The sequence below is a fragment of the Rousettus aegyptiacus genome, unplaced genomic scaffold, assembly GCF_014176215.1.
Source record: "Rousettus aegyptiacus isolate mRouAeg1 unplaced genomic scaffold, mRouAeg1.p scaffold_m13_p_2, whole genome shotgun sequence".
NCBI classification, from domain to species: Eukaryota; Metazoa; Chordata; class Mammalia; order Chiroptera; family Pteropodidae; genus Rousettus; species Rousettus aegyptiacus.
Window position 1 is genome coordinate 144,408,952 of NW_023416295.1, and position 27,587 is coordinate 144,436,538.

General features: G+C 33.0%; 1 protein-coding gene across 6 annotated transcripts in view; it reads left to right on the top strand.

Annotated features, from left to right (window-relative positions):
• The window catches only part of CFAP94 (cilia and flagella associated protein 94), a 54,809-nt gene that overhangs the window by 17,381 nt on the left and 9,841 nt on the right, over positions 1–27,587 (top strand). For 4 of the 6 annotated variants that reach the window (XM_016119225.2, XM_016119222.2, XM_016119223.2 and 1 more), the window contains 7 exons: positions 1,046–1,147; positions 1,972–2,109; positions 6,352–6,498; positions 8,805–8,908; positions 10,499–10,808; positions 24,676–24,751; positions 27,298–27,458. In XM_016119225.2, coding sequence (XP_015974711.2) covers positions 1,046–1,147; positions 1,972–2,109; positions 6,352–6,498; positions 8,805–8,908; positions 10,499–10,808; positions 24,676–24,751; positions 27,298–27,458 — 1,038 coding nt within the window. The remainder of the gene's footprint in view (positions 1–1,045; positions 1,148–1,971; positions 2,110–6,351; positions 6,499–8,804; positions 8,909–10,498; positions 10,809–24,675; positions 24,752–27,297; positions 27,459–27,587) is intronic. The other 2 variants (XM_016119221.2, XM_036236850.1) reach the window with 2 other exon arrangements.

Below are 27,587 nucleotides of genomic sequence, written 5' to 3' on the forward strand. Positions count from 1 at the left end.
GGAGTATATATGAGGAAAATCTGGCCTCACACAGATGTGTAGTTGGAAAAGATGGAATATTTTAATTGCCATTCAGATTACTGTGAATATTCTTTGATACTATATTTTAACTCAATAAGTGGTAGTTTCTTAATGTAAAAATCTGAAACCATATTGATGAACTTTTCATACTCTATTACACTGAAACATGGATCTATCTTACACTTAGATCTTGTATCCATGCATGATTTTGCAGCATCATGTATTGGTTACTTGGAAAAATTTGGTTCACTGGATTATTTGTTTCTAAATGTTGACCCATTTTTATTGTTCATTACCAAAAAAATCACAAGCATTTATATCATCGCCAGTCAGATCAGAAAAATTTTGAAGGATTGGAAAACTGTCAAGCTCATAATGGTAGATAAAGGTTTTCTAAACTTTGGAATTTTATTGAAAGCTTGAATTTTATCACTGGCAACAAACACTTTAAATTGTTTCCTGGAGGTGACATGCTCAATTCATTCATTTTTGAAAGAGAATGTCTTCCAAAATATTCAAATAATTGCACAAGTGTTTATTTCTCAAAATTTCACAGAATATTAAAAAGACATATACTTAAAGGTTGATATTTAATAAAATTAATAATTTTTACTTCTTCATCAGGTCATTCTTATGTGAAACTGGCTGCTCACCACCCCTTGCCCCTGAAAAATAGGACCACTAGTACAGTCTGCGCCTTGATTTATACTAGCAGTTTTACACTTTCTTGCACCAAGAGTGAAAATGTATACACTGCCAAAAAGGCTAATAATGTCTTACCATTATTATGAAAATTGATTTGACCTCACAGATCCCAAAACAGTCTTGGGGATTTACTAGGAGTCTGTAGATCACACTTTGCAAAACACCGTTACAGATAAAACCTTTTGGAAATAGCAGTTACATTCAAATTAATTTTAGTATTCATTCTGAAACTAAATACTTTGCCAAGTAAATTTTCAATGCTACTTGTAAAAAACAAAGCTGAAATTATAGAATAAATCAATGTATCCCCATACAACAGGATCTAGAAAGGAGAAATGAAGAACTTGAAGAACTTTATTTATTAGAAGGGTGTTTTCCTGAAGCAGAGAAATTGAAACAAGAAAATAGATTGCTTTCTCAGGTAAGACTGATTTTTTTTTTTTTTTTTTTTGAGCTAAAACTTTTGTACCACAAGAGGGAGTTATAGTCTGATACCCTTTTTAGTCCCCCAAAACTTTAAATTTGTCTATAAAAAATCTCCAATCTGACATTATTTGTAGCAAAGTAAATTCATATAGCTCTGTAGAAAACTATTTTCAATAATAAGATCCTGGAAAGTTTTATATCCTTTGATTCTGATTGAATTTCTAGAATCTATACTGAGGAAATTATCTTGTATATAAAAACTATGTTGCTCAAAACAGCTTAACTTTATAAAAATTATGTAGGTAGATTATCTGAAGAAAAAGAAAAAACTGAATAATATATCAAAAGACGATTATTGTATAATTTTAAGCAAAAATTTATAAGTACAATGTGATTACAAATGTAGAATTTGCATAGACTACATAATGAATGGAAGGGCTCATACTAAAATGCCAATGTCAATTGACGAATAGCAATAACTTGAGAAATAGAAGTTAGGCCAAGTGTTGGTTTTTGTAAATATAGAAACTATATGATTAGAGAGAAAAAACAAAACCAACTCATAAGTACTATTTTAAAAATTAAAAACTGACAATAAATAGATTTAATATTTATTTGAATTATTGAGGCTTACAAATTATTTTGACAGAGAAGTTTGGTTATTTTAGAGCTAACTCAAGTAACTTAGTTAAAGTCATAATATGCTTTTTGCTAAAACTGGGAAAATGAGGTTATTAGAATTCATACTTTAAAAAGAAGAATTTTTATTTTTGGTTGCGTTTTCGTCAGTGCGAACCTTTGATCATACTTATTCCACAGTGGAAACACTACATTGAATGTGATGGGAGTCCTGATCCTTCAGTAGCCCAAGAAATTAATACTTTCATTAGCTTGTGGAAAGAGGAAACAAATGAGACTTTTGAGGAAGTGATTGCAAAGAGTAAACTAGTTCTATATGTAAGTACTTCAGTATTATTCCATAACTTTAAATTATTTAAATTACAAATTTAATCCAAAAATAGAAATTAAATAAATATGATATTTGCCAATTAATAACACTATTGCTTCCTTAGCAATAAAGAAAAATGTTTGCTAATCTTCTTTTTTTTCAACTCCTAAAAACCTCTTGACATCTTACATAAGATCAACAAAACATAAATGAAACTTTAACTATATGTGTGTCTAATTCAATCCAAAAAAAGTTAAGATGCATCCATTTACGTAGATAACTCAGGGGTAAGTGAATAATTTTATCCTCAGCTGGCATTATTCACTTTTCAGTGATTCAGTACACGTATTTTTTAATTGTTAACTTGTGCCAGCCACTTACTCTTTTAAGTACTGGAAGTACAAAGATGAATAAGAATATCTTACATTCTATTTCTGCAAAAAGGATGGATAGGATAGCCTGTGGAGCTACCACTTTACAATGCACTTAAAAATGCTTAAAAAAAAATTTAATGACATTTAAGTCCATTACCTAGTTCAAAAGAAAGTAAGGGAAAATCTTGGAGGTCATAAAACAGTTTAGAAAAGTGGGCAAGTGTGGAAGTCAGTGGCTTCTCAGAGAGTATAGAAAGTATCTGTTAACCCCTGGTGGTGTAGCGTTGGTTTAAAGGGCTATCAGGAGGCAAAGCCTAGGGTACATGCAAGGTGACAGTTGGGTCAGAGAACTGTATATGAATGGGAGCTGCTAAAAGTTATTGTAGATAATAGGGAAAAAACTTAGTCTGCAAAGGGAGATATAGGAATTTGTTTGGTTCATCTTTAGCTTAATGAAAAGAAAACAAAAATGTCTCTACTGAGAATTCTTAATCACAGTGAGTCAGAAGTTAGATTGAAAAATTTACCAGAATACAGCACAGAGAGATAAAGAGATGGAAAATATGAAAGAGCAGCATGTGTGTGATTATATGTATGTGTATACATATATATGTATATTTTAGTCCTTCCTGCTTCATTTTATATATATATATATATTATATATATATATATATATATATATATATATATATATATATATATATAGTGAAGCAAGAAAGACTTAAATTTTATTTAAAAGGAGTACCAGAAGAGATATAGAAGAATGAGGAAGAGACAATATTCAAAGAGGTAGTGGCTGATGATTTTTCAGAATTGAGGAAAGATGCAAACATTCAGATTCAAGAAATACAACAAATCCTAAGTTAGGATAAATAGAAAGAAATCCACACTTTGGCACACCTACGTAATATTAGAAACGAAAAAGAATTCACTTCTCTTGGTCCCATTATCCTTTATGTTTTTCATTCTAACCCCTCACCATATTTTTGTGTTTTTTATCACTGTGACTTACTTCTCCGTGTCACTATACGATGTCCTAACTCTAGACTCTGCTAAGCACATGACACGAGTTGCCTAATTTAATCTGGACAACAAGCTTATGAGATTCATTTTACATATGAAGAAATATAGATTACAACTTGCTTACAGTCCCCCATGAGACCTTAGATGGGCCTTACTCTGTCTTTTCAAGGCTCCAAAGAGCCTCCCATGCACTGTGAGGTATTTGGACACCAATGGATTTATCATACAGTGTTCTTGGCACTGCACATCCTCTCTACCAGGGAGACTGCCCTGGCATGATGCTGGGCCAGGAATCTGGTACTGCGATTAACAGGGAGGCAGCAGGAAGTAGCACTGGAGTTCACCAGTGATGAGTTGTTATGAATGTGAGGTACAGAATTACAAGTAATGAATAGTAGGGAAGATGAGACAAGGAAAAGTAAAACAAAACAGGAGACAGAAGAGAAGAATCAGCGATCAGAAACTAAAGCAGGCAGCCACAAGAGGAACAGAAAGAATTAGCAGTGATATCCTATGGTAAAAATCAAGTTCCAAATTATCAAATTCATTTGCCAAAATCTTAGATTATGCTTACTATGCCAGGCTTTAGAAATAGTAACTTGCTAAATTTTTATAATAACTCTATTAAATAGGCATCATTATTCCCATTTTACAAATGGAGGAGTTGAGGCACAGAGATGTTATATAACTTGTCCGGAGTCACACTGCTAGTAAGAGGTGGCTAGGATTGAAGTGCAGCATCTTGCTTGAGTCCACACTACCCTGCACTACTATGCTGCCTTTCCTAATTTAGACATTTTCTATATTTTATTTGTGTCTGTGTTCAAAACTAAATTCTGCCACTTACTAGTTATTCCTTGATCATGTTATGCCTTAGTTTCTCCCAACACTTTAAATCTCTCTCTTTTCTTGCTTCAATGGTTTCTAAGCAGTTCGATGTAATTCTTAACTTTGTTCCTCTAAACGTAAGGTGTTTTTTCTCTCTGCCTTCCGTCAGGATTTTTTTCTTTATCTTTGATTTTTCTGTAGTTTGAAAATGATAAGCCTAAGTGTAGTTTCGGGAGGGCATTTGTTCTGCTTGCTATTCTCTGAGTTTGGTGGGTCTGACATTAATTTGGGAGAAATTCCTAGCCTTTATTATTTCAAATATTTCTTCCATTTCTTTCTCTCTTTTTTCTCCTTCTACTATTCCTATTTTATGGGAATTACCTTTTGTTATTGTCCCTCAGTCGTTTTTTTAATTCAGTCTCTGTTCTCTTTGCTTTTTGTTTTTCCAGGATTCTATTGATACATCCTCTAGCCCAAAGATTCTTACCTCAGCTGAGTCAAGTCTACTAATAAGCCCATCAAAGGCATTCTTCATTTCTGTTACAGTGGTTTTTTTTTTTTTTTATCTCTAGCTTCTTCTTCTTTTTTTTTTTTTTCTTTTGATTCTTTCTTGGGATTTCCATCTCTCTACGTTGCCCATCTGTTCTTGCATGCTGTCTACTTTATCCACAGAGCCCTTAGCATATTAATCACAGTTGTTTTAAATTCCCAATCTGATAATTTCCATTTTGCTGCCATGTCTGGTTTCTGATGCTCTGTCGGTTCAAATTGTGTTTTTTTTTTTTTTGCCTTTTGGTATGCCTTTTAATTTTTTCTTGGTAAGTGGACATGATGTACTGAATAAAAGGAACAGTTACTTACTGTAAATGGGGCTTTAGTAATGGGGTGGTGAGGAAGGGAAGGAGGAGAAGAGTTCTATAATCCTGCGATTATGTGTCAATCTTTTAGTAAGTCTTGTGCCCCTGAAATGTGAACTTTACAAGTGTTTTTAATTTTTATTATCCCCTTTTATGTGGGAAGGGATGGCTAGAGACAGCTGGAACTGGGTATTTCCTTTTCCCCACATGAGTTAAGCTCTGACAAAACTCCCACAGGTGAGACTCTGGTTAATTAGTTTCCAGAGATTAGGCCTTTTTAAGAGCTCTGGTGTATTTCAAAATGGTTCCTTTTACTGTTCCACTGCTAGAAGTATGAGGCGGTTTTTCTCCTATATTTGTTGTGGCAACCTGGTCGAGGTAAAACTCGACTGGAAGTAAAACTCCCATGACTCTTCTCCTGGAGTTTATAACTCTCAGAGTTGTCCACACTGGGCCTCCAGCAATTCATCATTTACAGTTTAGATTTTCCTACCAGATCCTGAGATGGTTTCGGCTCCTGGATCTCTGTTCTGGGACGCAGTGACTCCCTGTATTCACCTGTAGGTCTCTACAATCTTGGGGGGCCTTGCTTATGGATCAAAGAAGAGTTGTTGATTTTTTAATCTGTTCTGCTTTTAGTCGATAACAGCAGAGTGGTGTCTTCCAAGCTCCTTGCAGTTGGAACCAACACTCTGATTTCCTCATCTATAAAAGAGGCACAATAACAGTATCTACCTCACAGAGTTAAGATGAGGATTGAATGAATTAAAATATGTAGAGCATTTAGAATAGTTCCTGGCACATAGTAAGCATTCAGTAAATATTAGTAATTTTCCTCTTTTCCTCATTGTTACCATACTGTTATTTCTATTCCACAGTCTTAGTTAATGATAAGCCTTGCCTTATCTATCAACTTGTTAATGAAAGCTCTGTTACACATGGTTGAGAATTCTTGTAATGGAGTTTTTGGAGGAAATCTTTTATTTTTCTGTGCTCTTAAATAATATAAGAATCTTTCCCTATATTTATGCTATGTTTTATTGACACTAAAATGTTTTCCTCAATTCAAAAGTGTTAAGAGTATCTTCCTTTTCACTTTTCTCTGTCAGATTTAATTTACTTAGTAACTTTTTACTTCACATTTTTACTTTATATTTTTGCTTTATAGTTAATTGAGAAATTGAAATCAATTTTATTGGAAACTCCACCATATGATTTGCAAGATAAAAATATAACCCAGTACCAAGAATCAATCCTGGAACTGCAGGAGCTCCTTCACCTTAAGTTTAACATAGCCACAGAAATATTACTCAGAGTAAGTGTGATATTTTGCTTATATCTTATTATTAACTTTTAAAATAGTAAAAATTTTATGCTATATAATAAAAAAACCCAGTGTTTTTTTCCCAAAATTTAAAAGGTTATAAAAAAATCAGTGGAATAATTTAGCACATGTAATTACCCATGTTTAACAGCTATAAATATTTTCCTTTTAAAGAAATAAAACAATATAGCTAAAGTCTAGTTTTTAAATTATACTTGGTAAGTTTTACTAGGATTACTATGAAAATAAACTTGCAAATCATTATATATTAGATACTGATTTACTCTAGATAAATCGTTGATACAAAGTTATAATTGTTGGTAGTCACAATTTTCCCCCAAATATCTTAGCACTAATGATGATATCCATAATATATTCTACTATCCAGTCCATATTTAAAATTTCCCTAATATCCCATGAATTATCTTCTATAGTTCTTTTTTTTTAATCAGAGAACAATCTAAGATCACACATTGCTTTAGGCTCTTTGTCTCTTGTTTTTTTAATTCTAGAACACAGTTTTAGTGTTGGTACAGTCTTGGCAGAATGTGTTCTCATTACAAAAAGAATTTCAAAAAAAAAGGCTTAAATTTCACTACGTTTATTTTTAGTGACCATATTCATATTTTTACAATTATTTTATTTATGTTGTAATAAAAAGCATGTATTACAATTATTAATCAAGATTTTTATTTTAAGAGAAAAAGACACAGTAGATAAAAGATAAGATTAGAAAAATAATGTTATATTTGAACTGGAAAATCAGCATTAGTCATATTTTTATTGCATAAAAGGAGCCAGGTCTAATTGGGGTAAATGGCTAGTTTTGGGTCTGGGGTGGGGGAAGTGAAAGATGAAGCGGAAAGATAAGGTTATCTTGTGCTAGAAAGCAAATAAATGCTCAGAGTCTAATGGAATCATATCCAAAGGGACAGGACTAGCTTAAAGTCTCCCACTAGTCAAATTTGGGACAATACATATATCAGAAAGAATAATGACTATAATTGATTAAAACATTGAATAAATAAAAATCCGTGAATCTCTAGTGATACCCCAAAATGGAGGAGGAAAGTGGAGTGGTGGATGGAGGAGAACAGTTCTTTACAGAAGAATGCTGTCTGATAAATGTAGAAGGAAGGGCCACTTAGAAGAATCATCATTTTTCAATCCTTAATGTAATAATTGATAAGGATCATCATTGGCTACCTAAATAATTATGTGAAAAGTTGAGTTGTTGAGGAGCACATTATTTTCATAGTGCCACAGTTTTAGACCACAGATTATTTACTGATTGGAAAAAAATGTACTTTCCAATAGGAAGATGTGGAAATTCATCTCCCTATTTAATCAAGTTATCAAATCCACATAGTTAATAGTGGGACATAATATACCTCTTGATAAGATATAATATGAAGAACACAAAATCTATAATGCCTTCTTGCTTCTTATAATGCCTACTTAGACCTAACTTCTAGTGTACAATAAAATAAGGGGACAGAGGAGTAAATTAAATACCATGAGGAAATAATCAGATAAATCTACAGCGTAGAACAATTCTACAAGGCAACTATCTTGGACACTTCAAAAAGTTTATTTCACAGAAAAAGAAAAGCAGGGGATCACTTTTAAAAAAATAGCAATAAATTCAATCCCCAATACTTTTATGCTTTTGTATTATAGCAGCCAAATACATATTAACTTAAGCCCTTTAAAAGAGCTAATTTATTGAGCAGTAGGCATCACACTATGTTAGTCTTCATTAAAAAATTCTGAAAAACATCCTTAAATTATATGTTTGATGTTGATTATCAAGTATTGGACTAGTAAATCACATGGCTCATTTGGATTTCATAAACTGTATATTTTGTTTTCTAACTTTGATATGTTCAGAAATGGGCTAACTTTTGCAGTAACATCTACATTTTTAATAAGGTACATGTAAAGAAGCATGTGTATAGTTAAAATAAAAAGTCATGATAATGTTAAAATTAAAAAGGGTAACATAGTAATCTACAAGTGCTACCTGGTCATATAGGAGCAACTTTAATCCTTAGACACCATAAGAGAAACTGAATGGAAAAGAGGAAGCACATTTAATTCAGTAAACATGTTTGTATCGTTTTGAGAATTTTTAAAGCAATTCTTTGTCATCTTGATTAAACCATATTTTTACCCAAATAGCTCTGTTAAGTATAATGAAGGCAATCTAATACCTAAGTGATGAAATAACTTATCTAAGTTATGTAATTTACGAGGCCCCTAATCTTTTTTTTAAATGTTTTCTTTTTCTCTTACAGCATGCTAGTACTTTAGCAGATCTGGACAGTGGAAATATGGAAAAAGTCATTCAAGATGAAAATGTTACTCTATATGTGTGGGCAAACCTCAAGAAGAATCCAAGGTATTCCCATGGGTGATACTGTAGTTGAAAGACATTAGAGTCACATCATGATGACCAGGAAGATGCCTGTTGAACAATAGCATGGCATGCTTGGAAAAACTCATGTTAGGAAGTCAGCCAAATAGGGTTTGAATTATAGACCTGCCATTTACCATAGACAAGTTACTTAGCCTTGTTGAGCTTTAGTATATCAATAGTAAAATGATGATTATATTACTAAATATGATTGGGTTGAGGATTAAATATTAATGCATGTAAGGTCATGACCTATCATCTAGTACCAATATATGCTGAATAAATATGAGTTTTTTCCCTTCTCTTCACCCACTTAACTTCCCTCCCCACCAAAAAACGTAGAAGAGGTAGGGGCATTTTACAGGGTAATCTGAAATTTTTTAAAAAATTATTATCTTTGTGAACTGTTAAAAATAATACTTTCCAAAAAATAATACTTTCATCTTTATTAATTCTTTTAGAGATTTAAGGGGTGTTTCCCCAATTATTTTCAAAAAAAGTAACAGCTCTCTGAAGAATGATAGTGGTAATGATAAATTCATAATCACTTGGCTGCTGCTTGATCTTAAACATGTCAAATTAATTGAGTTTGTGTGATGGTGAGTTTTAGGGAAAAAATACCAGAATAAAAGTTAGGAGGCCTAGGTTCTGGTCCCAGCTCTGAAAAGATGAGTCATTTGACAATGGAATAAGATAGACTTTATTTTTTATATTTAGTTAAAGGAGGAGCTAAATATTTTCCACATTTCATTTGCTACAAAATACTCTGGTTTAAATCTAAATCAGAGATAGTATATTAATATAACCTTTTTTTTTCATTATAAAATATGTTATATACAGAAGAGTAAAGGGAATTGATCTGTATAATTTTAAAAGAATAAAAGTAAAATGAATAGCCCTGTATTAACTACCCAGGTCTAAGAAGAGAATTAGGTGGTTCTTTTACTAAGATAACAAATAGTGGAGGCAGAATAAGTTCTGTTTTATTTTGATGATGAGGAGATTTGTAAGGATGGACTTGGTGAATTTGAAGTACCTATGAAATATCAAAGTGCAACTGTCTGAAAGCATTGAGAGAAATCAGATAATTTTGGGAGTCATCAGCATATAGATGAGGAGTTCTTAACTTTTGGGGTGTTGTAGAGGCATTTTGGGGCCTCTTAAAGTTCATCCAGGATGTTTTTTCCCTACCTAACCCAGGAAACATAGAACTTATATTAAAAACTTCTGATAATATAAATAATAATTGAAGCCATAGAAATAATATCTTTGTAGACTATGTAGAGGAAGAAAAAAAGTCCTAGGATGGAGAGCCAAGTAATATTAATATTTAAGGGATAGTTAGGAAGAAGGCCATACAGAGGAAACAAAAGGAGCTACCAGAGATGGATCCCAAGAGAGTGTTTTGAGAAGAATAATATTATCAACTGGGTCCAAATCCTGCAAAGAAAGCTAGTAAGGGTCAGGATTTGAAACTGTGACAGAATTAAAGTACAGAGAAATACTGCTTATGTGTAAATTTGCAACAGACCTAGTTTCCTTAGACCTCATCCTCTTTGTTAAAATTATTAACAGATACAGAAGTGTCAGATTCTCTGAAACAAAAACTAGATTTGAACTTCCAAGGATATTAGCAACGAGTGACATTGCCCTACGACTCCTGCATACCCACTATGATCATGTCACGCCACCGTTCCCTGTTCGAGGATTGTTACGAGAACCCACTTCCACAGAATCTCACTTTGCAGAAGGTGAAGTTAATGTTGTAGAAACAGTAATCCCTGAAGATTTCGAAGAAGAGCATAAACAACAGGAAAATGAGTCTATCTCAGTTCATGAGGAAGAAATAAAAGTTGAAGAACAAGTTGATACTGAAGTACGAATGGTAGGACACTTTGAATGTTTACATTTTTTCATCATGTAATAAGTATTATTAAATCCCCTTGAAGCATTCTCAAATTTTTCCTAAACAACTAGAAATTGTCTGAAAGCCACTTTCTTGCCAGTGACCTAATTTTGAATGTGAATTTTTCTTCTTGCCTTCTATTATTAGCCACTGATGATAGTTGAGCCTGTTGCTTCAACATTCTAAAGTTCAGTATAAGGGTCGATCATTTTTATATTAGGTACACTCCTGAAAAGCTTTGAAGCAATTTAAATTTTGTGTATTTATTTTATTTCAAACTCACTTAAGGGAGTTTGCCATTAAAAATGGAAACTTGCAGTAAATACTTTTACAAACTGAGGGATTATGTTACATTGTTCTATTACTTCCTAAGCTTTTGGTTTTGCAAGAACAAATTTTATAAAGTAAAATTAATTTTCTTACACTATTGCGCTTCTCTCTTAAAACTTAACATCTTTAGATATAATAACATATTATTTGAGTAGTTTAATAATCATATTCCTTTTAGGTTTCTACTCTGTTTTCTATTCCAGGATTTTTGAGCTACTTATTATGTTAGAACAAGTTGTCTCTTTAGAATTTTAGTAATACTTTCTCAGAAGTAAGCAGCTTTTTTGTTTGGCCATAGACAATTTGCATTTTAGGAAGGATCAGAGGAAATAACGGTTTCCTACAAGTGCTTAAGACATGAAATATATTGGTTTATTTTCTTTAAACACATGTAAGGTTAAGAATTAGATCAAATACAAATTTCAAATTAAAATAGGAATTATTAGATATTCTAAGAACATATTTAATTGAACATTTCATTCAAAATCTTACCATAAACAAAAATCATAAATGTTATATAACGATATAGGCTATGGATATGACATGATAGTTGTTAGTACAAAGAATGTAAAAATAACAAGGCTTAAGGGGAGGAGAACCCAGAAACCTGTATATAGCTGATATTTTAGATGGAAAATAAAAATTTGTCACTTAAAAAAAAAACTGTTCTCAGAGCAATTTGATAGCTTTTAAAATAAAAAATTTTAGTTAACCTCTCAGATATACTTTTTAAACTTTTAAATATTGAGATATAATTGACATATTAGTTTTGAGTATACAACATAATGATTTGGTATTTGTATATACTGTGAAATGGTCATCACAATAAGTTAATATCCATTACCACACAATTTTTTTTTTCTTGTGACAAGAACTTTTAAGATCTCTCAGCAGCTTTCGAATATACAAAACAATATTAACTATAGTGACCATGCTGTACATTACATCCTCAGGACTTATTTATTTTATAATTAGAGATTTCTACCTTTTGGCCACCTGTACCCATTTTACGCCCCTCCCCCCCACCACCTCTGACAACCATCAAATATAAACCTGTATTTATAGGTTTGGTTTTTTGTTTATTGACATTTACATATTTATTCCCACATATAAGTGAGATCATCTGATATATGTCTTTGATTTATTTTACTTAGCCTATGTCCTCCAGATTCATCCACAGTGTCACAATGGCAAGATTTCCTTTCTTTAATAGTAGAATAATATTCCATTATATATATGTATATATATCTATACACATATACATATATATATATAAACACCACATTTTCTTTATCCATTCATCCCTGATGGACTCTTATTTTGTTTCCATGTCTTGACTATTGTAAATAATACTGCAATGAACATAGTGTTGTATAGATCTCTTTGTTAATGTTTTTGTTTTTGTTTTAAATAAATACCAAAAAGTGGACTTGCTAGATCATATGGTAGCTCTATTTTTAATTTTTCTGAGGAAACCACTTTTCTTCAAAGTGGCTGCACCAATGTACATTCCTCCTAACAGTACACTAGGGTTCCCTTTTCTCTACATTCTCGCCAACACTTGTTATGTCTTATATTTTTTACAATAGCTGTTCTGCAGGTGTGAGGTGATGTCTCATTGTGTTTTTCATTTGCATTTCTCTAATGATTAGTGATGTCGAGCACCATTGCATGTACCTGTTGGCCATCTGTATGTCTTCTTTGGAAAAATTGTTTTTTTGTTTTGCTTTTTGCTACTGAGTTGTATGAGTTCCTTATATATTTTGGATATTAACCCCTTTTCAGATATTTGATTTGCAAATATTTTCTCCCATTCAGTAAGTCGCCTTTTCATTTTGTTGATGGTTTCCTTTGCTGTACAGAAGTTCTTTAGTTTGATATAGTTCCACTTGTTTATTTTTGCTTTTGTTGTCTTTGCTTTTGGTGTCAGATCCCAAAAAATCATTGTTAAGACTGATGTCAAGGAATTTATTACTTGTATTTTCTTCTAAGGGATGATTTCAGGTTTTACATTTACATCTTTAGTATTTGAGTTAATTTTTGTATATGGTATAAGACTGTGGTCCAGTTTCGTTCTGTCGCATGTAGCTGTCCAGTTTTCCCAGTACCATTTAATGAAGAGACTATTCGTCCTCCATTTCATGTAATTGTCTTTTTTGTTGTAAATTAATTGAGCATATATGCGTGGGTTTATTTCTGGACTCTCGGTTTTGTTCCATTGATTTATGTGTGTGTTTTTATGCCAATGCCATATTGTTTTAATTACTATGGCTTTGTAATATAGATTGAAATAAGGAAACATAATGCTTTCAGCTTTGTTCTTTTTTTCTCAAGATTGCTTTGGCTGTTCAGTGTCTTTTATAGTTCCATATAAATTTTAGGATTGTTTGTTTTCTTTCTGTGGAAAATGCCATTAGAATCTTGATAGGGATTGCACTAAATCTATAGAATGCTTTAGTTGGTACGGACATTTTAACAATATTAAATCTTCCAATCCATGAGCATTTACATTTATTTGTGTCTTCCTCAGTGTTTGTCATTGATGTCTTACAGTTTTCAATGTGCAGGTCTTTTACCTCTTTGGTTAAATTTTTTCCTAGGTATTCTTTTGATGTTATCGGAAATTAGATTGTTTTCTTAATTTCTTTTTCTGATGTTCATTATTAGTATATAGAAACACAAAATATTTTTATGTATTGAGTTTGTGTCCTGTAACTTTTCTGAAGTTGTTGATAAGTTCTAACTTTTTTTGGTGGAGTCTTTAGGATTTTCTACATATAATGTCATGTCATCTGCCAATAGTGACAGTTTTACTTCTTCCTTTCTGTATGGATGCCTTTTATTTCTTTTTCTTGCTTAATTGCCCTTGCTAAGGCTTCCAATAATTTGTTGAATATAAGTGTCAGGAGTGGGCATCCTCTTTTGTTCCTGATCTTAGAGGAAAAACTTTCAGCTTTTCCCATTGAGTATGAATTTAGCTGTGGGCTCTTTACATATGACCTTCATTATGTTGCGGTGTATTCCCTCTATACCCACTTTTTTAGAATTATTTTTTAATCATAAATGATTGATAATTTGTTGAGTGCTTTTTCTGTATCTATCGAAATGGTCATATGGTAAAAATTTTGTTAATGCGGTGATCGATTTGTGGATGTTGAACCATCCTTGCATTCTCAATATATATACTGCTTGATCATGTTTTATTATCCTTTTAACATATTGTTGAATTTGATTTGCTACTATTTTACTGAGGGATTTTGCATCTATATTCATCAGGAAATATTAACCTGTAATTTTCTTTCCTTGTGATATCCTTGTTTGGTTTTGACGTCAGGGCGACACCAGCTTAGTAAACCAAGTTTGGGTGTGTTTCTCCCTATACTATTTTTTTTAAAGAGTTTGAGAGGATTGGCATTAATTTTTCCTTAAATATTTGCTAGAATTCACAAATGAAACCATCTTGTTCTGGATTGTTGTTTATTGGGAGGACTTTGATACTGATTTAATATCCTTGCTAGTAATAAAACTACAGATTTTTTATGTCTTCAAAATTCAGTTTTGATAGGCTGTTTGCTTTTAAGAATTTATCTGTTTCTTCTAGTTGTTAATTTCATTGGTGTATAATTGTTCATAGTAGTCTCTTATGAGCCTTTGTATTTTTGTGATTATCGGATGTAATGTCTCCTTTTGATTATTTGATCTTATTTGAGTTCTTTGTCTTTTTGTTCTTGGTGAACCTAGGTAAAGCTTTTTCAATTTTGTTTATCTTTTCAAAAGAAAAAACAGCTTAGTTTGATTGCTCTTTTCTACTGTCTTTTTAGTCTCTATTACACTTATTTCTGCTCTGATCTTTATTTCCTCCCTTCTACTAATTTTAGGCTTCATTTGTGTTTTTTTTTTTTCTCTTAGTTCCTTGAGGTATAAAGCTAGGTTGTTTCTTTGAGATATATCTTGTTTCTCAATGTAGGCATTTATTGCTGTGAACTCCCCTCCTACAACTGTTTTTGTCGCATCCCATATGTTTTGATGTGTTTCCATTTTCATTTGTCTCAAGGTATTTTTTAAAAATTTTCTTTGACCTATCGGTTATTCAGTTACATGTTGTTTAATCTTCACATACATATTTGTGAATTCTCTTCTTGTAATTGATTTCTAATTTTACACAATTGTTGTTGGAGAAGATACTTGATATGATTTCATTTAAAAAAAATCTATTAAGTCTTGCTTTTGGCTTAACACATGATCCATCCTGGAGAATGTTCCAGGTGTACTGGATAAGAGTATGTATTCTGTTACTTTTGGGATGGAATGTTCTGTATAGGTTCTTTAAGTTCATATGATCTAACCTGTTTAAGGCCAATGTGTCCTTATTGGTTTCTGTCTGGATGATCTATCCATTGCTGAAAGTGGTGTATTAAAGTCCTCTACGATTATTGCACTTATATCTATTTGTCCCTTAGACCTGGTAATAATTAAATACTTAGGTGGTTCTATGTTGGGTGCATAAGTATTTACAAATGTTATATCCTTATGTTACATTGACCCTTTTATCTTATAGAATGATCTTCTTTGTCTCTTATTACAGTCTATGTTAAAGACTGTTTTGTCTGGTAAAAATATCACTATCCCAGTGCTTTCTTTTGGTTTGCATGGAATAGCTTTCTCACCTTTCATTTTCTGTCAGTGTGTGCTTCATCTGAAGTGAGTCTCTTGTAGGCAGCATATAAATAGGTCTTTTTTTTTTTTTAATCCATCAGCCACTCTGTCTTTTGATTGAAGAATATAGCCCATTTACCTATAAAGTAATTATTGATAGGCATGTACTTACTGCCATTCTTTTCATTATTTTCTGGCTGTTTTGTAATTCCTGTTTTTTTTTTCTCTCTTCCCTTGTGATTTTATGATTTTCTGTAGTAGTATGCTTAGATTCTTTTTATACTTCGAGTTTTTGTTTTTGTTTTTTGCTTTGTGGTTACTGTAAGGCTTTCATAAAACAATTGTGTAAGAATATTTTAAGTTGTTTATGACTTAAGTTTGAATGCATTCTAAAGCTCTATATTTTTACTCCTCCTGCCATTTTATGTTTTTTGATGCCACAATTTACATTTCTTCATCTTGCATGCCTCTTAAAAAATTATTATAGTTATAGCTATTTACACTACTTTTGTCATTTAACCTTTATACTAGCTTTATAAGTGATTAACTATCTTTACAACATTAGATTCTGAATTTTACATTAGATTCTGAATTCTTTCATATATAGTCCGGTTACTAATTAGTGCTGTTTCATTTCGGCTTAAGGAAATAGTAATGAATTCCTCTTGTCTGGAAAACTATCCCTCAGTTCTGAATGACAGCTTTGCTGAGTAGAATATTCTTGGTTGGCAGGTTTTTTTCTTTCAGTACATTGAATACATTGTGCTCCTCCCTTCTGGCCTGAAACTTTCTGCAGAAAAATCTGCTAAGAGTCTTATAAGTGTCCCCATGTGCATAACAAGTTGTTTTTCCCTTCTGCTTTAAAAAAATCTCTCCTTGTCTTTATTTTTTAACACTTTAATTATAATGTCTTGGTGTGGGTCTCTTTGGATTCATCTCTTTTTGAACTCTTTGTGCTTCCTGGATCTGGATATCTGTTTCCTCTCCAAGATTAAACTTTCAGCCATTATTTTTTCAAATAAGTTTTCTTCCCCCTTCTGTCTGTCTCTCTCCTCTTTCTGAGATCCCTATAATGTAAGTATTGGTCCACTTGATATGTTCTTGCATAAGTCTCTTAAGCTATCTTCAGTTTTTCTCATTCTTTTTTTCTTTTTCCTGCTTTAATTGGGTGAGTTCCACTGCCCTGTCTTCAAATTCACTGATTTTTTTTTCTGCTTCATCTAGTCTTTTTTTTTTTTTAAATCTCTCTATTATATTTTTCTGTTCAGTTATTCTTCAGCTCTGTAAATTCTACTTGGTACTTTCTTTTATTTTCTCTGTGTTGAAATTTTCACTTTGTTCATCCATTCTTCTCCCAAGATTGGTGAGCATCCTTATGACTATTGTTTTGAACTCTTTATCAGATAAATCACTTATCTCCATTTTATTAAGACCTTTCTCTAAGGTTTATCTTGTTTTTCATTTGGAATATAGTCCTCTGTTTCTTCAATTTTTCTCACTGTCTGTGTTGGTTTCTGTGCATTAGATAAAACCACTTTTTCCATTCTTGAAGGAGTAACCTCATGTAGGAGATGAAATTTATCGTTTAATCATTTTCTAACACTCGAACACTTGGTTGTCTTTCAATTCTTTGTGATTGTTCAAGCAGCCTACTTTATTTTTAGTGGCTCTCAGTAGTTGAGAGTGTCCCAAGACCTGTCAGTCCCCAAGGGAGGATCTTAGTCAGCACCTAGATTCAGGCTGATTGGAAGCCAGACCTTCAGGCAGCAGCTTTTAAAGTATGAAAACATATGTCCTTCAGGGGAAGACTAAGAGATAAATGTTTCTGTCTGCTCCCTCTGAGCTAAGCCCTAGGGTGATAGTCAGTTAAGAACTGTTTCTTTCTTTACTAATATCTCATTGAATTCACGAATACAAGCCCTCTGGCTTCCAGAACGATGTCATCAAGGGACTTCTCCTGGGCAGCAACAATAAAAAGTGGAATGCCAGACATAAAAAAACAGGGTACCAGACAGGTGTAGAGGCTCCCCTCCAGGAGATATGTGTGCTCTAGATTGTAGCAGAAGGAGAGCACAAAGATAGTACCCACTTTCTGATGTCTCTGGGGAAGATTACAGTTAGCTCTTAGATGTGTATTTGATTAGAAGCCTGTCCCTCAGACCACAGCTATGAAGATTCACTAATAGACCTCTTTCATAGAAAGAGCAAGCTCTTTGGTCTGTTGCCTCTCCACTGTGCCCTGGCGTGGCAGCCAGTTAAATACTCTTTCTCTGTTTGTTACAGTCCTGTGGGATCTGTGAGTATAAGTCCTACTGGTTACCAGAGTGAGGGAATCTAGAAGTGTCTCCTGGGTAGCAGTGGCAAAAATTGGGGTTCCAAACGAAGGTACAAGCTCCTTTCTGGAAGATATCAGCAACCTAGAGTGAGATAGAGCACAAAGATAGCACCTCTGTTTTTGGAGAGTAATTCAGTAAGACACTAGATGTGTGTTAAATTAGATGTTCACCTCTCAGATCTATGCCTTAAGATAAACAAATAAACCTCTTTCAGAGAAAGTCTTGGCACTTTTCAGAGCATAGTTGGCTGCCTATCCTCTGGGCCCTGGGATGGGTGAGTTCATGCATGCAAGCCTTTTAAGAACTGTTGTGGGCTGTGTGTATGCAAGCTCCATTGGCTTCCAAAGCTAGATGTTTTGGGGTTTGGTATCTCGGGTGCAAGTCTTAAAAATTGGGGTGCCAGACATGGGATTCAAAGCTTTCACTTTTCAGGGAGAAGCGTGTATTTGCAAGTTTCCTCTTGACTGTGGGTCACTACATGGGGGTGCGGTTTATGGTGAGATTGTGTCTCAGCCTCTCCTACTTGCTTCGATGTGGGTTTTTTCTTGTTTGCCTGATATAAAAGAGTCACTCAGCTAGTTTTTTTATTTGTTTCCCCCAGAGGAAATTGTTCCATATGTAGTTCTGTATTTAGTGTGTTTGTGGGAGGTAGTGGATTCAGGATCCTCCTATGTCACCATCTTCAACCGGAACCTGTATACTTTTATATGGAAAGATACCTAAAATGTATTGTTAAGAAATTATTTCTAAGTAACAAAACTGTGTTTGTAATAGGATTCTGTTTTTGTGAGTGGAAAAATATACTTATTTGTAAACGTATAGAAAAAGTCTGGATGCTTGGTCATCAAACTGGTTATCTTGGTGTGTGAGAAATGTAGGTTAGTGGTGTATCATCAGCGATTTTATTATTCTCTTTACATTTCTGTATTAATTTTTTTCTTAAATTCTGAACATACTTTACATTTTTAATAAAACAATATGTATCGCTTTTTGGTTTTAAAGGGAAAAAATCATGATAGACCTCTGTGATGCTCCACATGCTAGTGTGTCATTGTGAAATTCCCTTCCTCCCATCATCCTCATCTACTCTATCTAACTTCTACTTGTCTTTCAAGACTTAAATTTTACATTCACAAAGTTTGCCTGTGATCTTCAGACTAAATTAGATATCTCCCTATTGTTATTATTCTGTTTAATTATTAAAATTCTCATCTTAAATACTAAATTATGATCTTGAGGAGAAGAATATCTTGATGGACTTCATATTTAGAGTAAGCACACGGCCTAGTATGATAAGGGCTCAATAAATGTTTATTGAATGAAGGAATAAGTGAATGAATGGATAATAAGAGATGTAATGTAGGTCATGTCTTGAGTCTAATTTGCTGTGAACAACTTACATAAGAACAGTCACCCATATCAAGGAATTCAGTCACTACCCATATTAAAATTATTCGGTTTTAGAGATACTTAACACTCTTTCAATTACAGTTGGGTGTCCTGAGAGCCATTTCTGCTATGTTTAGGGACTCTTCAAGCTTATCACCAGGGATTCTTGTGACCCTCTTTTTAACAGTTCTGAACCCTGCTGTTCTGATAAAGTACAGTTGGTGATAGGCTTTACTTCCACTACCACAATGGCCTCAGGAAATGTGTGCTCCTTGCATTCCAGTTGAAGTTCAGTGAACTTGAAGCAGTAGTTATAGATGTAGTTAGGTTTATATTCCTTTATAATCACAGCAATATAAGGACTATCATAACCCTAAATGTCATTCATAACACTGGCTTCTTTGGCAAATATATTCTAAATGTTTAAAACTGGCATATAAATTCATGAAATTTAACTCGTGAGTGTGTGTGTTCATATAAGTATATGTGTAAATTAGGGACTACCTGTAAGATCAGTAGGCAAACTTACTATATTTTCATTTTAGAGGAAGAGATTTCTCTATTTTTACAACTTCTTTTTTAGGGTAACTTGCTTACCTTTATAATTTTAGGCTAGCATATTTTAATATAAATATTACATTTCTCATATCTTTTTACTGAATTTGGAGGCTAATGGCAAGACAGTTATTAGTATAATAAGGTAGAATTGAGTTGTACTTGATATGTGATATGATCACAAATAACAAGTATCTCGTACTTTGTTAGTATAAGAATTAATCTCTTAGAAGACGGTCTAAATTCTTTCCTTTTTCATGGGTCGATTAAGAACTTTGCCACTAGAGGGCTCTTAATACCATATTTTAGTTTATTTAAATGTGTAATAATAATACATTACTATTGTGGATATTGGGTAATACTGTCTTCTCAATATATTTTATAAAATATTTAGAAGAGCCTTATTTAAGTGTAGTATATGTATGAGAAGTGTTTTTTAAAAGTGAAATCAACTTCAGAAGTATTTTAGTGATTAAAGGGGCATATATGATAATCTGTGGGCCTTTAAACTTTTAAAAGTCCAAATTAAAAATAGTCTGTCTTTAGGATACTCTTAAACACATACAAGATTTAACCTAAATATGAGTATATATTATACATACTTAATATGAGTGAATACATATACATATATTTTCTAAGTACCTTCTATAAGGAAATCAGCATGATCACTGTTTTCAATGTACTGGGGAGGCATGAGAGGCCAAGGTTACTTTGACAAAGGTGGTAGTAAGAGATGTGGAAAGGTAGATGTGTTTGGAATATGTTGTGGAGGTAATAAAAACAAACCCTGTTGAGTTTTTATTTTGTGAAACAAAGCAGATGGTGGTCCAATTTACTGAGATAGGCAGGAATGGGCTTAATTGGTTGATAATGACAGTGAAACAAGAGTTTTGTTTTGGGCATGGTAAATTGGGGACACACAAAGGGAAATGTCAAGTAAGCAAATGTGAACCCGAAGTTCTGAGGTAAGTCAGGCACATCTACCATGTCTGTGTGCAGATTATGCCCTGCACTTCCAGAGTTAAGAGTGTGTGTGTCCTAAAGAGCATCATTAACACAGATTTGGGAACCACTGGCTTAGAGATGGAATTAAAGTCACAGGAATGAATGAGACTTCAGCAAACTCAGGGTAATCAAACTTTTATTCAAAATGAAGCAATGACAAATTCACCTTTAATTCCTTATCGGGAGCCACTTTAATTTATTCCAAAGCTCTAGTTCAATTTAAATTATCTTTTGATGATAAAATTGAATTTCAGATGAATGAATTCTTTTGTATAGGTCTTTGATGAACAGTAAAATTTAAGACATTCTATCAAACTTGGAAAATATTCAGTACCGATGTTTTGCAGATATACAATAATGTCACCTACTTCATTAATAATTGGTTATACCAATTTCCTATGTTTTCTTGAAATACTTCTGAGATTTTTGTGGCCTTTGATTAGTTATATCTTTACATTAAATTTTTTATCAATCTGGAATTTATTTTAGTGTAAAGTGGGATGAAATAATCTAAACTTATTTCAAATCTTAGCCCTCTCAAAACACTTACTATACAAACCTAGGCTTTTCTTATGGATCTGAAATGCCATATGCTAAATTTCCAAGTGGATCCTGAGATCTAGTTCTGGAATCTCTATTCCGTTTCCAGTGATCTTATTCATGATCCAGGTCATTTTTTTATGTCAAATTCAAATTGCATATAATTTAACGGAGCTTCCATGTTACATTACCTGTGCATTTATCAAGTTGCAGTGAAAAATACTCTGCTAGTGTTCCATGAAGTTATTCTATGTTATAAAACAATTCCTATATTTGTTGAGCCATATGCATTGAAAAGTTAAACTTTAGCTGTCTTCTCTGCTTCATATTCTGTCAACATTTACAGGCAAGTAAATAAAAGATTATAAAACGCTATTAAATTTTGAAGAAAAATACATGAAAAATAGCCAGTTATAAAACAATTATGGAAAAAGAACTTTTAATTACCAAATATAAACATAATGATAATATGAAGAAAAAAGTATTTTTTCGGCTTTATTGCCAAGAAACAGAAGGAGCTTTATAATGTATAAAACTATGAAGAATTATATTGTCAATAAATGTGGTTTGGAGTTTCAGTGTTTTGTAGGAGACAGTTCTGATGATACAGCTGAAATGACAGGAAGATATTCTCGAGCAGTTATCAAGTTGAATGAGCTTGCACTAGAATGTAAATGGGCACATTGCTTCCTTCATCAAGAAGCCTAACTTCAAAAAAGTCAATTGAGCTAACAAGTAACAAAATAGTAAAAGTTTTGAATTACATAAAGGCAATATTAAATACAAGATTCTTCTCTCTATTATGTGATGATATATAGAAACTGATAAATTCCTGCTGTTGCTTGTTGAAGTACTGTGGTTATTAAGAAGAAAATTTTGTTGAGAAAGTCTAAATTCTTAATCTTCCTGCAAGGTGTTAAGAAACTAGTTTTGTCTAAACTCTGAAGAATTCTCAACTCTTTGAATCTGTGAATTGGAAAGGCTGAATTGCTTATTTGTCTGATATCTTTGTTGTTTTTAATGATCATAATCCCTGTAAGAAAGAGATGCAGCTGCCTTTTTAATGATAGATAATATCAAAGGTCACCTAGATGTCCCATGGGCACCTCAAATTCAACATATTCACAATCGAATTCAGTGCTTCCCCTGCCACCAAATCTGTCCTTCCTCCTTTCCTTGATAATTAATTGTACCGCCATCCACTTTAAAACCAGATACCTGAAAATCAGTGTTCACCTGTCCTTTACCTTATATCTATTTCCAGCTGCAATCCAAGTTATGTTGGTTTTACTTACTTATCATCTTTCATATACACTCCTAATGGGGGGATTGTTTCTACCTTGAGTTAGGCCCTGATCCTCTCACCTAGGACTTCTTTCTCTCCATTAAGCAGTCCATTCAATCAGCTGTTCATCAGAATATTCCTTCCAAATGTACATTTCTTCATCTTTTCTATTAAAAGCCTTTTATGAGCTCTCCTTTACCCGTAGGAGAAATTCTAGTCTTTAGAGTGGCACCCAAAGCTCTCCACATTTGGACCCCGTTTCTCTGCAGCTTCAGATCTTAACACTCTCCCAGAATGCCTCACTCCAGCCATACCTAGCTGGGAGTGCTTGGAACCTGGTTTTGCTTCAAGCTTTTCTGCCTTCACTCACACTTGGAATTTCTTCCTACAATTTTTTTGGAAGACCTAATTATCTTTCAAGATTTCATTCAAACTTTCTCACCATTGGGTAGCATTTCCTATCTTCACCCACGCACAGAACTGACTATTCTTCCTTTGTATTCCTATTGTGGACACCTTTACTTTTTGCTATAGCAGCCACAATACTGTATTATAACCATATGTTCACCTACTTCCCTAGTAGGCTGGAAGCTCCTTAAGTCGGAGACCTTGTCTTTTTTCTTTTTATTCTAGTATCTAAGCAATGCCTCTACAATTTAGGCACTCTGTAAAAACTCTTTGAATGAATGAGTTAATGTGAGAAGTTTCAGAGGCACAATGGAAAGGGTTGGCAGAGAATGCAATAGTGTTAAAACTGGTTCAAAGGAAAACACAGGGCAATACAGTGATGAGAGTAAGGGGACTTGGCTTTGTATGGTGATTGAAGATGAGAGACATGGTAGGATTTGCTGGCTTTAAGCTTCTGATTAGAATTGTGGAATATGGTTAATTGCCATAGAAGTATAGGTGGTATTTGAAGTCAAATGAAGTTGGCTGGATGTCATCCATTTTGCAAATATTAGCACACACATACCAAATTTTTATAGCAACACTGCGTATAGCTAGTGCTTGACAGTATATAAAATACTTTACTTCTATGATTTGACTCTTAGAGAACAGTTATCTTCAGTTTCCCTTTTTTTTTGTAAAATGAAGATAATAGCTATCTCTTAAGATTGTTTATGAGATGTATTATATGTCTGGCACTCAGTTGAGTACCAATTGTGTTGTTAGATCAGAAATTTGAAGCCCATAATGGTTAAATGACTTGCTTAAGGTCACCAAAGTAATTTAATGGCAAATTTAGATATAAATTCTAGATCTTACTGCCCTCCTGTTGTAATATTCTTTTTTACTAGAGTACAATAAGAGATCTTTTATTTACTTGGTGCACAGCATCTTTAATTTATTTGAGAGGCTCACCCAAAAGCAGACTTTCAGATTACTGTCAGAGAGCCAATTGCCAAAATCAAACAAAATTTAAAACTCGGCTAAAACCAAAATGCTAAAATAAACAATATTTTTTTAGCTTGCTTTGCTTCCTACTCTATTTTTCACTTCAGGGTTTTCAGTAGAGGATCTGAGCAGGCTAGCTTCTGCCTCCGTGAAGTTCTGTGGAGATGTGCTCTCATTTTAGTTGATTTTTAAAATATTGTTATTAAGTCCAGTTTTATGCCAGAGCAAGTGTCAGTTTGGGGCCCTGGAATTAAAGTAACAGGCATCTGGAGTAGGAAATGGAACCGAAGGACAATGAATCTGAGCTGAAGCAAACACTGACGGTCTCACCAGTCTGTCCTTGTGTTTTCTGTAGAGTTCTGCCCAGGAAGAATCTAAAGCCACAAAATGTGATCTGGAGATGAAATTATTAAGTGAAACGGTTTCAGCAGGTATTCTTCTAACTTACATTTTTAGATTTAATTTTATTTGGATTTTCTGCTTACAAAAGAAATTGAGTCATTGTAAAAAAAAATTTGGATGTTGCAGAAATATATTTAAAATGAAAATTCTTCATAATCCCTCTTCTGAGAACTAGTGTTAACAAATTTATTTGTGCTCATTTTCTCCCCTTCTCTCTTGATTTTTAATAAAACCATAGGATCATATCATACAGATATTTTTGTTGAAAATTACTTTTTTTCACTTAACATTTGTTACTCTACATAACATTTTATATACATACATTGAACACAGTACATATTCTACTTAAATGAATAATATTCGATGTTACTCTAAGTCAGAACACATTAGGACCCTTACTTTTTTTAGTAGCTGTATAATTCCACCTAATAGTGGAATATTATTTAAAGCCTTATTGATAGACAGGAAGGTTACTTCTAATTTTTTATTACAGACAATGTTGCAATGAACATTCACACACACACATATATACAATCAGAAATTTCTCAGCACTTTATATTCAGTCTTATCCTGGCAAATAGCAATTGAATATAGTTTTAAAATGTCAATATGGCAGTGGTGTTTAATTTGCAAATCTTTTAGTTTAAGATTTATGTATATGTTTTCCATTAACCTTATAATTATGCTTCTTTCTCAGTAACTTCCAAGGAATCTATTTTCTACATATTTCTTAGCATATTTTTTCACAACAGGCTACTGCTTTACTTTTTTTCAAAACACTCTTGTTTCTGTAGTCAACTAGGTCTATATTTTTATAATTTTCTATAACCCTTGTGAGGTAATTTTCCTGTTAGAAATATGATACTAAAGTCAATTCATAAACCTCTGTCAGTAATATCAAAGTTTTCTACAAGATAATTCCTGAATAATGCCTATCATAAATGTCTAAATTTGGATACACTATTTTTTCTTAGTTTTTAAATAAATTATTTAGATACACTTGAGAATTAAAGTCTGCATATTATTGAATGTACACAAGGAGAAAAGTGAAATTGCTTAACTGGAATTTTCTTGAGCTATTTTCATTAATTTTCAGTGCCTGAATCCAGGGGTTAAAATCAGTGCCATCGCCATGTGCTTCTTTTTATGGGGGAGGGAAATTGTAATAATAAATAATAAGGCTAACAGTTCCTGAGTTTTTACAATGCCTGGTACGAATTCTGAGCTCTTTATATGGATGAAATCATAATTCCCCCAAGTAGTATAAGATGCTACTATTAGAACCATCTTGTAGAGGAAGGAACTGAGAGTAGGGATGTTAATTAGCATATCTTGCATAAGGTCATACAGCTAGTAAAGGGTGGGACTTGTAAGTGGTCTGATTTCTATTCCTTATCCATTACACTATATTGAAATAATTTTGGTAAAAGGTGGGAATTGGGAATGGTCCCAGTGATGTGACTTCAGATAGACCCCTGATTGTGCATTGCAAATTATGAGATCATAGAATTTCCCCCTAAAATTTAAAAAAAAATAAGAGATTATCCAATCCAGTTTCTTTGCTTTCACATCCCCATCCCTGTTTTTCTTTGAGCTGGGACTATTTTTGTTGAAGAAAATTTAGCTTTAATTTTCTATATGGACCATTTTTTTTGTTCGTTTGTTTTACCATTTCAGATATTTAGCCTCGTAATGTCCATTTTTAAAAAATTAATTTGGCAATTATCAGATTTCATGTTAAACCATTTTTTTGATCTTTTCAATTGAAGGGTAGCAGAATATACCGCCCCCAAATATGCCGCTTTGGCATGAGGATTATTTTGAGCCGTAAGCAATTGAAAAGACATAGATGCAAGAAAAGCTCCCTGTCCTTTTTTCCTAACAGCAGAACACAGATTTTCAAAGGTGTCTCTCCTCGCCTCTCTACCAGGAAAGACAAATCTTAATTCACACAGACAACTTCAGACCCTATCAGGCCGGAGAGGGCACCACAGGAATCTGCATAACAGACTTTTCTAACTAGCCTTTATACTCACCCTCTGGAAGCCTAAGCTGCTTTCCTCTGTCCTTTCACAACAAATTTATTGTTCTTTGTTGAAAATGCTATATAACCTGAAGTTCTAGGCTACCTCTTTGAATTACTCATTTTTCCCTGGGGCTCTCCCAAGTTAGTAATCAGGAGGCTATGTGCCAATAAACTTCTGTTTTTCTCTTGTTAATCCTTTATTACAGGACTCTCAGACAAGAGCTCAGAAGGATAGAAGGAAATTTTTTCTCCCCTACAATATGTTTTTTAAGTTTTTATTTTAATTATGACATATGCTTATTATATACAAATTCCTAAAATGCTAGTATATAAAATATAAATGGAGCCTTTCTCTGCATCCTACCATTACACGTCTGTTTCCAGTGCAGAGGTTAGCTTTGTGAAGGGTTTTGCATCAACCACTTTTTGAAAAGTTTTAGTAGCTGAATAACAAACTTTCTTTAGCAGTACTAGCTTTCATTTCCCTTCTAAGAAAATACAAAAATACAATGATCTATTTAGTAATTAAATTAATCTGATTAATTTTAGCACAGTTGTTGCTGATAGAGAATACTTCTGAAAAGCTTTATTTCTTTGAAGATGATGAGGTTGATACATGCCAATTCACAATGCTGGGTGGAGTGTATCACTTGGACATTTTGGAGCTTCCCCCACAGTGCAAACCAGTGAAGGGCTGGATGATTATGGAAGTAGGTTGATTCTTAAATCGAAATTTTTAAGTAAAATAATTTCTCACATTTTTACATCAAATACTCTAACATCTGATGAACTTTATTAAGCAAGCACAAAGGAAAAAAATCTAATTGTGAACCATCTTG